General features: G+C 44.0%; 1 protein-coding gene across 1 annotated transcript; it reads right to left on the bottom strand.

Annotated features, from left to right (window-relative positions):
* Positions 1 to 402: 402 nt before the first annotated feature.
* Positions 403 to 11091, bottom strand: LOC144096732 (uncharacterized). Its single transcript, XM_077629578.1, has 6 exons — positions 10926 to 11091; positions 8462 to 8575; positions 4081 to 8373; positions 3390 to 3447; positions 2370 to 2535; positions 403 to 524 (listed from the first exon to the last, which is right to left on the bottom strand). Exons 3-6 carry the CDS (start codon positions 5245 to 5247, stop codon positions 431 to 433), a joined length of 1485 nt encoding a protein of 494 aa, XP_077485704.1. The 5' UTR covers positions 5248 to 8373; positions 8462 to 8575; positions 10926 to 11091; the 3' UTR covers positions 403 to 430.
* Between the last annotated feature and the right edge of the window lie 5752 nt (positions 11092 to 16843).

A 16843-nucleotide genomic window follows, 5' to 3' on the forward strand; every position in this document is an offset into this window, starting at 1 on the left:
ACAATGTTTTTTCCTGACTTCGATGACTTTTTTGATCGATTTGAAAATATAGCCAAACTGTAATTATACCACTGATTAATCATCTGCAATGGCAAGCTGTCAATTTTAAAACTGTTTTTATGACTTGAAGACTTTTTGCAAATTTGAAATTATCTATAACTGTCAGTACAGTATTTGGCCATCAAGATAATAGCAGAGGCTGTAATTTCAAAACGACTATGCTTTTAACCATTCCAAAATTTGGCTTGCCAACATGAAATGCAACTGTGTTGTCAGTATGATGGCCCAACACGACAAGTCTCAACATAATTCTGTGTCAAGATATAGTGTGGTGAACCTGACCACATGACAGTCACTTGCAGTGGGCAGTACCTCATAAACCATGCAACAAAAACAAATTTACATTTCTACTTGCATATTTATTTATAAATTAAAGTGCCTTCAGCAGGCCCAGCAGCTTTGGTGCTATTCCGCAGGCCCTGCCTTTGCCGCGCCCTTTTGTTGGGTTGATCTGCCCAAGGTACCTGGAAACAAAACGAGGATAGAATTAATCCATGCTCCATAAACTGTGCCAATCACATACTCTGTCTACAAAGGTGAAATGCCATGAATGTGTGAACTGCACTACCTTCTGCAACACACAGTATTTCGAAATGAAAAGACGAGATTAAAATCAGGTAGCAAAAATGTGAGCACACTAGTAGTGCGCTTAAATAGCTACATATACATGCACTAACAATAGATGTACTTAAATGTAACCATTATTATAACTCGTAAAAACAGCCCACAATTGCACGTACACACCGTATAGTATTTCTAGTAACAATAGGTGCTCATCATGTACAGGGACCATGCACAGAGTCTAGAAACCATAACTATGCAAGAGCATTTTGTTGCATTTCAGTGTTTTCTGCTGTCAGCCACATACATAGCTCAGTATTGATGTAACACCCTGATGTCCAGGTATAGGCTGCAATTGCACATGTGGCAGCCTTGCATACATTTACAAACCTCATTATCATGCCTCATCATCTTACCATTTGCACAATGCTCATTCTAATTTCTGTGCCCTTGGCCACAAATAAGCGGAATTTCACACCTGAAATCTTCTGAGCAATCAACAAACCTGGCATGATGATGAATGTCTTAATTTTTTTTCTTTTACACTGCAACTTTGACACAAAGGGTGGCCAACTTCTCAGGTGCCGACATAGCAGACTTTACGATGGCTCTTTCACCTGTCCATTTCAAGTACTGAGCAATTCTGGACAAATATGGGATCACAACATAATTTTTTTTTGAAAGGGGCTAATAACCCTGCCAGCTCCTAAAAGATCACTAGGTGAAAGGGGAAAGTGCCATGTAATGGTTGTGACAGTACCTGTGAAGCTGTCCTGCCTATGTGTCACGTCTCCCGTTTCAATGCAAAATGAAAAAACTGATATTCATCATTGCAAAAGGTTTGTTGGGTGCCCAGAAGGTGAGGTAGAGAGCTCTACTTTCTCGGGGCTGATTGTTCACAGGCTAGAGCGAGCACTGCATCAATGGTAACAAGGGAACCTGAGGCCTGTAAAAGTGCAGACAGGCATCCGGCAACTTAGTGCCACATGTGTGGACGCAACCCATAGTCAGACACACTGTAATGTTGCACTAGGACATTAGCCAGTGGACACGATACATAGTAGAGCGACTTAAAAGAACTGCATTTTCACTTAATCCTCGCTCCTATTTTTCCTGACGTCGGTACTTATAAAAGTGCTGCACACATTACATTTAGCAATAATTGACAGTAGCGCCTGTCCTATCTGGTTCTTCGTCCTAGCCCCTTTCTTGCAGTAGCCAACCAAAAAAATAAGCATAACATCGAAAAGTGTTATCTAGATGCACTCACAGGACACGTGACCAAGTATAGGCAATGCAAACTGCCAGGCTGGTGCATTCATCACATGACAATGATCAAATCCGCAGTTCTGCAACTGTCAGAATACCAGAACTGGGTGCAATTTAAAATCAAGTCCGACCTTCATCTTGCAATTGCCAATGTGCAAGGCGTTAGCATGTACTGCTGGCAAGCAGCACTATGTCAATAATCTTGCCATTCTACTTTCTAAAGCCGCCTGTGACTGGCAAATCACCATACAGCTGTGCCAAAAAAGCAACACGGTGCTGCGCCAGAGAACGAAGAAATGCACGAGAGGAATGTATGTAACGACATCAGAATTTCAGGGGAACAGGGCAGAACTGAACACTTGCAGGCACTGGCTAAGGAGGGAGAGTGCCTTTCCTCAGAAAAAAGAACCCTGCTGCTCACACTATTGCCTTGGATTCCGATTGCTTATCAAACGCATCATCCACATTCACTCATTTACCTTTGTAAAAACTCCATGGTGAGGGGGCAGTCGGTAGGGTACGCGACGTTGAATACGAAGTAGGCACCAAGGAGGAGGCCCATGGACTTCTCCAGACTTCTCGTAGAAATGAATTCTACAGAATCCACTGCGACAATGATTTTCTCTATATCCCCCATGCTGGATCCTGCAAGGAAAAAAAATTAGTCACAAGCAAACGCTACCCACTAAAGGGGTGATCCAATAATTCGAGTAACTCTATGGCCTTCGATGCGTACACTGAGAGAAGCCGAATTCAAATGTACTCGTAAAAAGCCATACTGGGTCTTGTTGCTAGGCCTTTTCGTACCCTGGCAGTAGACAGACACATGCAACATGCCCTCCCTTATCAGTGCTTTACACACCACTAATTATATCTGTTGAAGACGCTTGCTTCATGTAAACATACTACATAGAACTTGTTTATGAAAAAAGATTTACAAATAGTGCACGACAAAAAAGAATTAACTTTGTCGACAGAATACTTCGTTTTTTTTTTATAATAATGGGGAATAGTGATGTGGTAACAAAACTTGGGCAAGCACCGAGGCAACTTTTCAAAGCCAGAGTGGCCCTCCATTTTGTACCTAGCCTGCCATGACATTGATGAGAAAAGCCAAGCTCAGCTTCGTTCATGCTTTCTAGCAAAACGTCATGCTTTTGGCGAGTCAAAAGGCCGCACATTAGTCTCGATGAACTCTGGCATATCACCTTATAGTGCGGAGATTGCCCCAACCTTCCCCACTTATCAACAGTACTGCTACTGAGTTTCAAATTTTTTGTACACTCTAATAAGAATGGAAAACTACTTGCCAAACTTGCACATACATAAGATGAAGCAGCAATTAAGCCTTTCATCCAGGACTAGCCTCATTCCTAAGTTTTGAATATGTCCTACTAAGTAGAGTGAAGTTACACAAAATCAGGTTACATCGTAGAATAATAAAATACACTGTACAAGCCATGTTTTGAGCCAAAGTTCTATAAATGACAAATACACACCAATCACAGCAAGGTGCGGTGTTGCTGGCAGTCCTTCCAGCCCCCCTTCAGCTGCATGCTGGGAATTCACAAGCCACATGTTATTAGACTCCAGAGAAAACATCAGTGATCAGATACATGCATCTCAATAATAAATCATAACCATACTTCCAACGATCCTGCTGTCATCAAGGCACTTTCTACACCTCGAGTACAGTATCATTTCAGCAGAAATGGATGAAAATGCGGTATAAAATTACAAGACTACAAATTTACTTGATTCAATAATTCCCAGCTAATGGGTACGCCAGTCGAAAGAAATTTTTGGCCCTTGTTTGAGGCTTATAGGCAATAAACTATAAAATGAACAGAATTTATTTGGAAATAACTATTGCTGAAATAATTAGGACCATATCTTAATGCTATACAAGAATGAAACTGCACACTCAGTACACGAACTAAACACTGAAAGCATTCAGCCACTTGTTAGATCTGCAAGACTACCACCAAACATTTCGGTAAGTCAAGCTGAGGAGTACTTCCTGCCATTGCGGCAGCTGCGAGAGCATTTTAAGAAATTTGAAGAAACAGGAAAAACAAAGTAATTGAATCATCTCTCTCTAGGAACACAAATGGCAGTAGAACCTTAGAACCAGCTGCATCTCCTACTGGGATATGCACTGCAAAAATATGAAAAAAAGAAAGAACATGCCGGATGAAAGGAGACTACTTGGCTGTAGTTCTCGCCGAAGAAAGCACAAAGCAATTCCAGGATGTAGAAGTATCTTGGAACCGCCTGTCCATCCTTGTCTACTGCTGACGTCACCTTGTGCAGCAAAGCTCGCATTCCATTCTTGGACAACTTCAGCATGTAGTCAACAATTTTTGGTCCTTTCAATGTCAATTCATGAATGAATATTTCACAGAAAGAAAAACCAACAAGCGTGTCAAGATGCCCAAAGAAGTAGGTTTCTTCAAGCAGATGAGGCCATAGCTCCCGGATGTTTTGCGCAGTGACCTTTCCTTCATTAATCTCTCTGCGCTGCAGAGCATATGTATCTGCCATCAGCCTCGAAACACTCTCACAGGGTTGACTGGTTTGCATTAGCAGACACCTTTTCTCACTGAGAGCTTCCCAAGTTTCTTGGTCGCAATCAGGCTGCCAGGCCACACAGCCATAAGAGTCAGTTGGCCCTTTTGGCATCTTTGCTGCAGGTTGATCAACCTGCTCTGACAAATTGTCAGTTCTCTTTGTATTCCGATTTGGCCGTCTTTTGTTCTCAAGGAATGTGCTCAGCTGCCGGGAAAATGAAGCGGCGCCATCGCCAATGATATCCCCTGCAGACGTCATGTCTGCAAATGACTTGGGATACTCCATAGTCACGAGTCTCGCAATATGTTTCACTGCTGCCATCCCAGGCATTGGATCATGTTTCGCTATTGCTTCCCCAAGCAGCTTCACAAGTCGGCGCCTCATCTGTGGATTTGGCCTCTGTCCCTCTTTACAATCTGCAATCAGCTGATTTGGAAGCTCTGCCCAATTGATTTTAAACTCCTGCAGCCACCTACGAGATGTGCTTGTGGCTGCAACAGTTGATGTCTGGGAGCTGCTGGCTGATTCTGCACACAATGTTAGTACTTGTTCAGCATTTCCGCCACTGCTGCTGGGTGGTCCATCATTGCCATTGGTCTTGAGCCCTCTAAGGAGCTTACGTGCATAGAATAACTTCAAGTGAGGTTTGAGATCATCAATTTCTAAGTAAATGAGGTCCTTTTCATGTTGGTAGCCTTCTGACTTCAAATAATTGACAAGAGTTACAAGTTCTTCTTCAGGGAGTTCTGGAACTATTCTTCGTATCGCTGATGCCACAGATTCCATGCTCTGTTAAAGAAAGGAACATTCAAGTTGTAACTTCATTTATTTAAGGTATGTGCACAAAACAAGATAACAATCATCACCACATTAATCACAGTACTAATACACGGTTGAAGAGGAGGTGTCCAGTACTACTGCAGGGTTTTGCAGAAGCTGGGTGCTGCACAAAAAGCTATTTGCAGATTAAACTGTTTGCTTACATTCCTTGTAAAAAATTGTATTGAAAAAGCACGCACAAAAATCTGTTTTCTTCTTTGTATTGAAACTACAGAATAACTAACGTGTTATGAAATGGGCCAGAAAACACCGAAGGCGCAAGAAATCTCACTGCTCTATGGCACTTCTTAAAAAAAGAAAGGTGTCTTCGACTAACATCGACCAAATCTCCCCCAAGTATATGTAATCCAAAAAACATTCCTTTCACACATAATGAACAAAGTCAACATCATGATTAAGAGTCAGTACATTCCTAGAGGCACAAGCATACACATTCAATGAACTCCTGTGAACAAGCTGCTCATATTTCACACACACCAGATTTTCATTAGTGAAGGTTACCACCTTAAGGCCTCTGCCACCCCATTCTTCGATTGTGCAAGGTGCACCAATGAAAGAAATACTCCGTTCAATGGATACACAACAGCTGATCTTCGCTGCCTTCAAACACGCACCTACACTATACAAGATAACAGAGCCAGCTTCATAAGTAGTACCCTTGTAGGTTAATTGAAGGCTTAGTTCTGCTGACTCTGGTGCTGGGAATTGCGAGCGAAGTGCACGCACTATCCTGGCATCTATGATCTCTGATTGCAATGCAAAGCACTTTTCTTGCACCAAATCGTCAGGGATAACATTTCCTGCCCTACAATATGCTTGAAGCATTTCATGCTTGCTCGCCATTGTAAGTGTAATATTCTTGAAGTTCTGTGAGGCTCGGATAATGCGCTTGAAGTATGAATGCTTACTTTCAAAACGCAATGTTGATAAATGAACCAATGGACCGAAACGATAAATAAGATCGGGGTAATGGCTCAAAAAATGATGTTTGGGTCTCAGAGGCACTGCTGCAAATAGTCTAACTCTTTCAGTGATGTATTCACCAATAAGAACCCTGAGGTACTCAACCTGAGTAATATGAAGCTTGGGAGACATAACTATAATAGTAATAGATTTTAACATCAAGTACAAGCTCCATACCTCATCTTCACAGTCAACTATTTTATCATGGATGAGAATAGGCAGCAGTCTTATCAAGTAATAGATTTCAACTGCTTGCCCACGCACTTTACAGCTGTTGTTATTCAGAAGAGTTGCTGGCCTGCTTTTAGCGTCCCGATGGCTCAGAGATATATTCTTGATTCGCTCATTTAGCTGTGCAACTGTAAACCATTTTTTTTTACAAACAAGGTGCTTCACAATTAGCGACAAATCAAATGGAGCGATCCCTTCTAAAATGTCATGAGCAACACATGGTGGCAGCCCAGACGTCACATGAAAAGACTGCAAGGCATTAAAAGCAGAGTCAAATTTCACGCCTTTTGCCAAGTCATAGTAACCCTGTTCGGCCATGCTCACACAGTTATTATGCTCATCATGTGAGCGTTGCAGCCCCAGTAAATGGGGGTTGTTCAGAAAGTCCTCCTTCGTGACCTCACAGTATCGACAAAACCACCTTGACGTAGAAAAGTTTTCTGTGAAGCCACCAATTCCATGGCTTCCCAAATTGTCACCCAGGATAGCAACCAAGGCACATTTGAAGTGATTACTTCCTACAATAATTCCATTTTCTTCAAGGTCCTTAAGTTCTGCAACAACTGTCTTCATCACAGCATGGTGGCCTAGATTCACAAGTGTCGACTCATAGCAAATCATCACTAACTGAATATTATGCACCTTTGTGGTAAAGTGTGAAGGAAAGTTAGCAACACTGTAATACATCCCAATAACTTTGTGCTTTTTTCTTGCCGATCCAAGAGGATTTGCCACTTCAAATGCATCCTGGTACAAGAGCAGCTGAATAGTGCCACTGTTCTGCAGTAAATAGGCAGATTCTTTACAAAGGGTTCCATCACTGAAGCCAGAAAGATACTGGCTGTCACAAACAGCACCGTTGTTTAATGCTTGTTTCACTGTGTCGTCTGCAAGCATCGCAGCAAGAGACTGCTTAATTGGCACATAATGAATACTTCGTTCATTCTTAAAGGTCATCTCGACTGGCTCTATCATTTTAAATTCTTTTTTATAAAAGTCGTGCCGTGCATATTTACTTCGCAACACACCACCAACTGTATTAAAAGGGGTTTCTTCATTGCTTAATGCAGAGAAAATCTTGCCAGATGCTTCGTCATCTATGTTGTGTTCGTGAAGTATCTGACCAATAACATTGAGCCTGCGGTCTGCGGACAATAAATTCATAGAATGAATTTCAGCACTGATACTCTGCACGACGGATGACGGTACAAGGTGAAATGATTCTAATTTCATTAAAAACAGGGCTGCATTTCTTGTTTGCCAAGACTGCGCAATAGAGTCTGCAGCGTCTGAAGATGCTAGTTCAACAGCGGTGCAGTCATCGACACTGCTAGGTGCAGCAAAATCTTCACATTGTGCCACACTGCGCCTTAGACACAAACTGCTGCCATGACAGCGACTTACATGAGAAGTGAAAGATTTTGGATTTGAAAACACTTTTTTGCAGTTAACAAAACAACATGCTGTGGCAACACCAGAAAAAATGTGTTTTTTAACATGCGTAACAACATCTTTCTTCAAGAGAAACTGGGCATCACAGAATGTATGAGGACAGCTAAATGTTTCTCCTGATGAAGTTGGAGAAGCAACATCTGTAACATGACTACGCGAAACATGTACACGCAGCGCATTAAATGTTCTGAAATGTTTGGAGCAGCCCCTATTTATGCAAGGTATGTTAGTGTTATGAATATTGGAATGAATTTTGTAGTGTCTCTCATATTTGTACAAGTTCAGCACTGGAGTCTGGCAAAAATGACATAAAATCATGATAGCAAACAAAGTTTGCAGGCAATTCAGCTTAGAAGTATGCGCCTAGGAGCCAGCTGCGCTGACGATGTGCCGCAGATGTGCCTTGTGCGCATGTGGAGAGCTCGCCTGCGCATTAAAGATTTCAGTTATTAATCTTAAGTGTCCTCAGAAGAAAGAAGTAGAGGAAAAAGATTCTGCGATATCAAGTGCATACCTTGCTTGATGGAGCTTCAAAACTGAGTTGACATCCGTGACCAAATATTCACCAGAGCTGCCACAAGGTCCACGCTGACCCTTGCTTGAAAATATTCCAGACCTCCTCTGCAAACTAGAGATGATTGGTGCTATTAGTAATCAATCGCAGCCCCTTGACAGTTCCGTAAGGTAACTTGCATGCTACAGGCACAAGCAGATGTTTGCACGTGCCTTTGTTATAAACATTTTATTAATGCATTAGTGCACAATGCAATGAAAAGTATGTTTTCCTGACTGTATCCCACACGACATACACATTAAAGCTTTATATTATTGCTGTGCATACCATATAGAGGATTGGGCCACAAAATAGAATATTTGAAGTTGATTAGTCATCACTGGGCTGGTTGTTAGATTGTCATGCTTCTGAAAACACCATCAGTGTCGCTCAGACCTCTGATAACTTCAAAATGGTAGCCATGGGGTGCTTAGTGGACACAAGTGGCCAAGCTATCTATAAGAGGCAAAATCTTGCACAGCTTAGGGGACGACTTATAGGCGGGCACGAAAATTCGATCATGCGGTTGGCCAGAGTAGTTTTTGACTAGTAATGGGATGCATGCTTTAAATAAAAGCAAGCTGGTTGTCGCATGCAACCACAGGAAATGTAAAGAAAGCACCTGCTAGAGCAGGGTCCCAGTATTGTAAAATTACTGCATTTAAGCCTGCAACACTCCTTGATTCGCAAAAATTCAAACATGCCCTTCCTTAAATGGAATAGTTTTGTGGCCAGTTTGACATTTGACCAATCCCGGAGTGCAGGGGGCTTAAATAGAGTTGTTTTACATCATTGGGAACCAGGACAGAACTTGTTACTGGGGTCGTGCTTATGTAGCCAATAAAGACCCTCCAGATAACAAATTTGCAAACGCATGCCCTTTGATGCTTCGCTAAATGAACCTGCATCATTGTACAACTGTCAGAAAATATCACCTTGTTTGAAAAAATTTTTTATTCCGAAATATTTGTTGACTTCCCTTTTGATAACCCCGCTACAGTGGCAGAATGGCGGTACCTGGTTGAGCCGATTTTTAAAAAGTCTGTTAAATATGAAAGAAGCTTATTGCTATATTAGCAACTACACTCGTTTGATAAAAATAAGCAATACTTTTCGAATGGGCCTCGAATGATCATTGCAGAGCTGTGTTGCGATCACCCCATTTGTAATGAAGCCAAGTTGCAGTTAGCGTACTTACAATGTGTTTTGTCATAAAACCTACTTTGCAAGCGAGCTCGCATCATATAAAATAGGACAGATTAAGGAGGCACCTAATCTTCACTGGTGCACAGCACAGTGGGGCTCTATACACACGCGGTAATTTTGTTTTGGATGAAGTAACTTATAAATGAATGGAGCTAGTAAGGCACATATTTCGTATCGGTAGCTATGTAAAATGCGCGAAATATACAGCATTGTTACGCTCGCGATAAAGGCACTGTTTTTCCCCCTGAAAAATCAATCCATGCTTTCAGCGCGTCAAATCTTACACGACATTCTGTTCGTGCAGTATGCTCGCTTTTTGTGCCAGCGCAATCCGGGGCACTAAGTTCAACCTTCTGTAGACGGTAACGGCTTGGCTGGCACCTACCCATCGTGGAGCACTTTCGATCGCGATCGAGCCGATCCTAAACAGGATCGAGCTGCCCCATCGCCACCGGACACCGACGTTTGGGGCTCGGTGTGCCAGGAAGCGAGGAACAACAAAAAAGAGAGAGCGTAAGAAATAAAACAGAAAAAAGCTGATCAGTGCACGAAAAGTAGTCTGCTTTTTATTGACGAATACTTTTACGAACCTACGACAGTAGTGCCGACAGCATGTATTCAAGGGAGCTGCAGATGGCCAGCATGGTAGTCATAGCACATGTCTTGGCCTGAATTACAACTGAAAATGTAAAAAATGGTTTTTACGACTATTTTTGCTGCCCATTAAGCCCATTCATAAGGTGTTCTGCATTTAAACAGAGGCGCATGGCGCGCTAGAGCTCGACCAACTCGATTTCGATCCTTGGCCCGCGTAGCAGTAATCGTACCCGAAAGTCAGGCTCGATCGCGATTGTATGTGCCCGCATGATAGAGATACTATAAACGACTCTCTTCAATTAACGTGCGCCAATGCTCTTCGTACGCTTCAGTGTTCCTCACAGGAAGTTTTTTTTTTTTTACACGTGGGCGCACGCAGCCCGTGAAAATCGCTGCACGTGGCTGAACCATGAGGCCGCGATTCACCCACGAAGGACCACGCGCGAAAGATCGCGATTGTGTGGTTTCCGCTTTACGTAGAAGCACATCTCTAAACGGCAATCTCGGGCCCACGGCCATCGGTGCGTGTATACATTACGCGTGAGAACAAGCGTGCTCCTCGTAGCTATGTGCCTCACAGAACGCGTACTGCACGAACGAAGCATATAAGCAGAACACTTACCTTTACCCGCTGCAGTTGATTTTCGGCTGCAGCCAACACGTTTCTTGATTGCGTCTTCGCGGCCTTCCAACGCGCCACACACAAAAAGGAAAAATGGCGCAAAAAGCACAACGAACACCCGGGCAGAAGCAGCGCGCGCAAAGAAAAGCGAGAGGGAACCACGACAACCGGACTCCTTCCTTGACAGCGGCCGCGGGGGCCGGAAGCGCGCGTTGAGCGACGTCTCACATGACGTACCCCTACGCGCCAGCCAATAGAGTTTCTCGTTTTTGTGTTGCGCTCTCCGTCTCTTTCTCCTCGCTCGCTCGTTCACGGCGAAAACTCCGTCTTTCCCGTTTGACGCGGGCGGCTCGTCAAAATAGATAAAAAGGTGGCCGTCAAAATGACGGTTTGTTTTTACAGTGTAGAGGAAATATTCCTTTGGCCCTGACTATGAGGCACACACAAAATTTTAAGAGAGAGAACAGGTTACGGGCGTGTTTCTGAGCTTGAGTGCGCAAAGCACGGAGTCCGCTGCGCACGTCGCGGGTTCGCGTCGCCTGCCGCCTTCGCTTGCATGGAGGTTGCCCACAAGCGACGCAGCGAACGCCAGCCGTCGCCGCCGCCTTCGCGTGAGTTTCGCGTACATGGAGTCCAGGTGTAACGCTGGGCTGGCACGCGCAGCGCTCCTCTGTCGGACGCGCCACTGTCGACGCACCGCGTTGAAAAATCCTCCGAAAATTTGTTGTATACCTCACAAATTCCTCTTGCGATTCCGATTCCTCGCTCTACACTCTAAAATTTTTCACGCTTAGCAAGCATGAGTGTCGATGATTTTTTGCACGCTTGATCTAAGCGTCGTGTGTTTTCAAGCTATTAAGCGTGACAGTGGATTGAGAAATCACGCTTCCTAAGCATGACTCAGAGCAGGCCTAGTAACGCTATCCAAGCGAGAGTGGAGGCAATTTTTTGCACACTTGTTTTAGGCCTGGTGCGCTTTCAGTGCTCACGCTTGCCATGCGTGACAGGCGATCTGCCGAACGCTAAACGCGAAATAAAGGTGGTGGTGGTAGTGAATTTATTAAAAATAATAGTAAAAAGGAAGGAAAAGATTTTTGCTAGCCCCGGCATCTGCCATCGATACTGAATCGATGGCAGATGCCGGGGCTTTTTCACTTACTCGATGCGGCCGTCTGCCGCTGTGTAGGCCGTCAAAAAGAAATGAAAAACAAGCTTAAACGAGGAAATCCTTGTTGTGCCGCATTTATGTGCTTGGCGGCTGCTTGTAAAATACTGATTACCATTATATAGCTAGTTAAAAAAATTAACTTTCAATTTTCATCTCGCGCTATATGCAAACAAGAACACTGCGCTGGGAGAACGTAACAAAAGATAGCTATCTTTTTAGAAAATCAGGATGTCATTTTTAGTACAAGCAGAAAGCAAAAAATAAGACATTCCTTCATTAATTTGTTGCCCACTCTCACCATTTTGTACTTAACGGCACATACCGCGTGCTTACGCACTGCTCAAGAGCGGCAATTCGTCATTGTGTGCCATGTTATCTGAAACGACTATGCCTTCACAACAGAGCTTTTTCTCGGGTATATACTGCGCGTTTTTAAAAGCGGGTTTCAAAACGCTTAAAATGTGGCCTATCTACGCTTATTCACTGTCGTCGCTATTACAAACTTAGCATGTGCCTGAATGTACTAAGAAAAAAGTCATTTTGTTTTTTTCTGAAACATTAGTTTCATGACATCTTCCTACATACGGACTGCGTAGCTAATGAAAGTTCTGTGACGAGCCCAAGCTCCGTTGAAGGCAGTGCAAGAGAAATTTTCATAAAGTATATTGCGCAAGTGTGCCTAGCCAGTCCTACAACTAACCCTCTAATGTTCATTCTTACGGCGTCATCACCTTTACGTTTGCAAAGAAAATATGTAAGGAATGTGGTTAGGTTTTACATGCAGAAGCAAAGCTGAGGAGCACTATACGAACGCGAAGTAAAACGAATTTTAAATATGAGTGGAACTTTTTTATTGATCATAACTTACAGCAATGCTTGCCTGGAAGAACAATCTGAGAAAATATATGAAGTAAAAAATGGGCTCAAGATAGATCCTTGATGCCGTTTTAAAGGAGCGCATGAAAACTGCTATGTAAAGCCATGCCAGAATGAAACGCCAGTACGCATATACCGTACTTTTCCACTTTGCAAGTAGATAATAATTTATAACTATTTTATGAATATCAACTTCAGTAGACCTTTTCCCCTTAAACATGAATCAGGCTTGTTGTGCACAAGTACAAAGGCAAGATATTTTTTTTTCTTGGCACGCGCTGTTTGCTTTTCGTACCGGCCTGACTGTATACTTCTCTCAAAATGGAGCTCTCACAACAAAATCCCGTTGCCTTTTTTGCACGCATGTAATTTCGACTATAGCGGCACATCCTACCACAGCTTTAATAAAATATCCGTATACGTAATGCCCTTTACGTAATATATATGCACAAACAAAGCACTAAAGTCTTCTCTGAGATGTGTCGGGTTGCAAGTTCACGATTGCACGGGCTCTCTGCAGCACACCAGCTGCTTCCTGTCGCCCGTCGAAATGCACGGGCCAACGATGACTGCGGGTGAAACCTGGCAAAGATAAAATTAACAAAATAAAGTGGTACCTGATGGAGTGAACCATTGACATATTTCACTTAGTGATGTAACTACACATTTATAGAATCTATTTACCTGGCGCAGCCTCACATTGCGACTGCGGCGTTAAATCTTCGTTATACACAGCTCAAAAATTCACCGTTGAGATTGGGGCAGTTAATGCGAGCCTTGGCTGCAGGTATGTGTCGAGGCCAGTGTGAGGCATCGTTTCGCCGCTGATTCGCTTCATGGCTCATCACACAGCTGTCCCTTGCAGAATCCCTTCTTGGTCCATTAGCTTGTGTGTAATGAGCTCCACTTGACAGGAGTGTTTTGATAACTTTAGTCATCATCTGTGAAGAGAGCGCTTAGCTCTGTTAAGAAGAAATACCATTGAAAAAGCTGGTGAAATGCAGACGTATAGAAACTTACTATCAAAAACCATGGTGCTTGCTACTCAGTAATCCTCCCTCGCCCTGGGCTCAGGACCCTATTGGTCGGATTTTTCAGCAGGCGGTGCAGTCTAGTCTGAACAAAATAGTACAATATTAGCTTGCACCTTATCAGTTCTTGTTTATAAATGGCTTTGATCGCATGCTTTAGTCTTCTTCAGTCACGCACAACGTGGGGTTGTTTTGTGCGCAACACGTATGTGAGTATGTCGTTGACCTGTTCAACCTACAACGTATTTACTCACGACAAATAACGCCAGATTCTACGTATGTTTCAAGGCAAAGAGTTGAATCGTTTTAGGACGCAATGCCTCAGAGGACTGCAACAGTAAGTCGAGCAGCAAACTTTATGCTGAGCAGAAGTTACGATATATAATACCATCAATTCCAAGCTGACGCTACCCGACCAAATGCAAGGATCCGTTCCAGTCTTTATTGACCTCTGTTCTATTGCAGAAGCGAGGTGTCCGCTTTGTGCTCTCGTGGTCCGCTTTTACTATAGCTTATCATGTGGCTTACCGAGGACGTTACAAGCGAAGTTTATAAACATATCGGTTCAGAATTAATTTCGTAGTATAGAAGAGTTCATGACACCCAAGAAAAACAAAAAGATAGTCGCAAATCGTTTAAATGCTTGTTATAAAAGCCGATATTTTGAAATTCATAGTAACTGTATTTACATCAAAAATATGCACTCAGCACAGGGTCGGAAAAATACTCGTCAATCAGAAAAACTGTTAACCTAGAGTTCGTTGTGACTACGTTTCGGTGTATCAATACAGCTTTCATCGCGAATTTCAGGAAGGGCATTCCAGAGATAAGCTATTAGTCGCAGCAGTCGGTACTAAACAAAGCACGGGCTTTTTGTTGTCACGGCATTTTTGTGGATCTGCAGTTAAATGTGCAAGTCCGAATTCACGGCTTTAACACGTCTGCTGTTCTTGAGCGCTAAAACAACAGCTTTGCTGCCCGTTCGTATGCACTCATTACGAGAACACAACATGACCGCCACGGTGCTGTATCTTTGCCGCCGAGACAGCAAATGCCGCCGCCCCCAGCAGCACTGGCTCTACGTACCAGACCGCAAACTTATTTGTGCTGCCTCCCACCAATGCAAATATTAATTACACAGGACTGCGACTTCACCCAGCAGACTGAAATTCGTAAAGGTAACAGAATTGTATCATAAAATATAAGGTTAGGTTGTAGTGCCGCCCACAGTCACATGCGATTTCAATACAATACTATTAGATCGATGCGTCGCGCACTGTCAAAAAACAAGTGAACTCCAGCCGCGATGTGCAGTACAAACAGGCACGTTTTTAGTGTGGCCTTAACGCGCCGGTTCTGTGTAATGTGACAAGTTTCAACGCGTCGTAATGTTCGCTTCGTCTGTGAATTGCGGTATGCCATATTTATCTCATTTTCGATTATCTCCGCGGAGAACGGTGGGAGCAGGCGCTTTCTACCCCCACGCGCGAGCAGCCAGGAGGCTGAAGGAACGCCGGTGGTACTGCTCCTCTCGCGAAATTAGCCACCGACGCGAACCGCAACGCGGCCGCCAAACTGGCGCCAAAAAGCAAATGCTAATGAGCTCAAGACGCCGAGACAGGCGAAACCGGATGGCGAACGAGTTGACTCGCAGCGGCGGCAGCGAGAGCAACTCTCCTTTCTTCTTGCCATCTCTCCCGGTCGACCACGCAACCCGAGTGAAATGGTATAGCTAAGAACTTGACCTGAGCCTAAGCCGAAGTTCGGAGGTAAATAAGATCTCTTACACATCTACTCTAAAAACGTCGTTGCTCGGAAAGTATTTCAAAAGCACATATTGAGTGAAGACATCAAATATACTTTATGGTTTATGGTTTATGGGGGATTTAACGTCCCAAAGCGACTCAGGCTATGAGGGACGCCGTAGTGAAGGGCTCCGGAAATTTCGACCACCTGGGGTTCTTTAACGTGCACTGACATCGCACAGCACACGGGCCTCTAGAATTTCGCCTCCATCGAAATTCGACCGCCGCGGCCGGGATCGAACCCGCGTCTTTCGGGCCGGCAGCCGAGCGCCATAACCACTCAGCCACCGCGGCGGCTCAAATATACTTTGCTTACACAGATATCCGAAAATGGCCGATGAGCGCCCACAGTTCGCGGAGAGCGGCGCAATTGTTGCACGAGAACTCTGGGCAGTCGTAGTCGATGTTCACCTACTGCGCGGCACACCAAGCAGGTCGACCGCTGAAAATGTACTCATAACATGGTTGCTTTTCCGCCGCTCTTCACCATCAGAAACGAGCACGCCACACGGCACACGCTTGAAACGCAGGCAGAGACGACGCACAAAAGAGACTGCCATGGCTCCAACGGCTCTGGGGGTCAAACCACGTTTTCCACAAAAATCACTGAAGCGAGCGCCACCTTTCAATGCCTCCGCATGAAAAAAAGAATAAATGAAAGGAAGCCACAGCAGCAAATCAGAAGCGAGCAACGGCCGCGTCGCCTGCCTCCGTTGGGGATATGTATCAGGATATATATACACATGCGTGATGAGGAGACGGGAGATCGGCCGCAGGGGTTTTTTCTTAGCGTGAGTTCTCCAGTCCTACCGCATGGAATCTTGCATCACGCGTAAAAGAGAGTGGATGTTTCCTGAACGCGCGTCACGCTTGTATGGACGAAAACAACGCTTATTTTCAGTCACGTGGTGCTCAAAACGAAGTTCATGCCGCCGAGGAGCGCGTTTTACACTTAAAACCGGTCCGTGGCATGACTCTATGCGTGAAAATATTTAGAGTGTAGAAGCAACTTCGTGCTCCCTTCGATGATAGCTTCTA

Source organism: Amblyomma americanum, chromosome 7, assembly GCF_052857255.1.
Source record: "Amblyomma americanum isolate KBUSLIRL-KWMA chromosome 7, ASM5285725v1, whole genome shotgun sequence".
Classification (NCBI taxonomy): Eukaryota; Metazoa; Arthropoda; class Arachnida; order Ixodida; family Ixodidae; genus Amblyomma; species Amblyomma americanum.

Excerpts from the sequence above, each read along its gene's own strand:
- LOC144096732 (XM_077629578.1), bottom strand. The coding sequence starts at position 5,247 with ATGGAATCTGTGGCATCAGCGATACGAAGAATAGTTCCAGAACTCCCT. Across the intron at positions 3,448-4,080 it reads AAGTAGTCTCCTTTCATCCG|CATGCAGCTGAAGGGGGGCT; the intron begins GCATGTTCTTTC and ends GTGAATTCCCAG. Across the intron at positions 2,536-3,389 it reads ACCGCACCTTGCTGTGATTG|GATCCAGCATGGGGGATATA; the intron begins GTGTGTATTTGT and ends TTTTCCTTGCAG.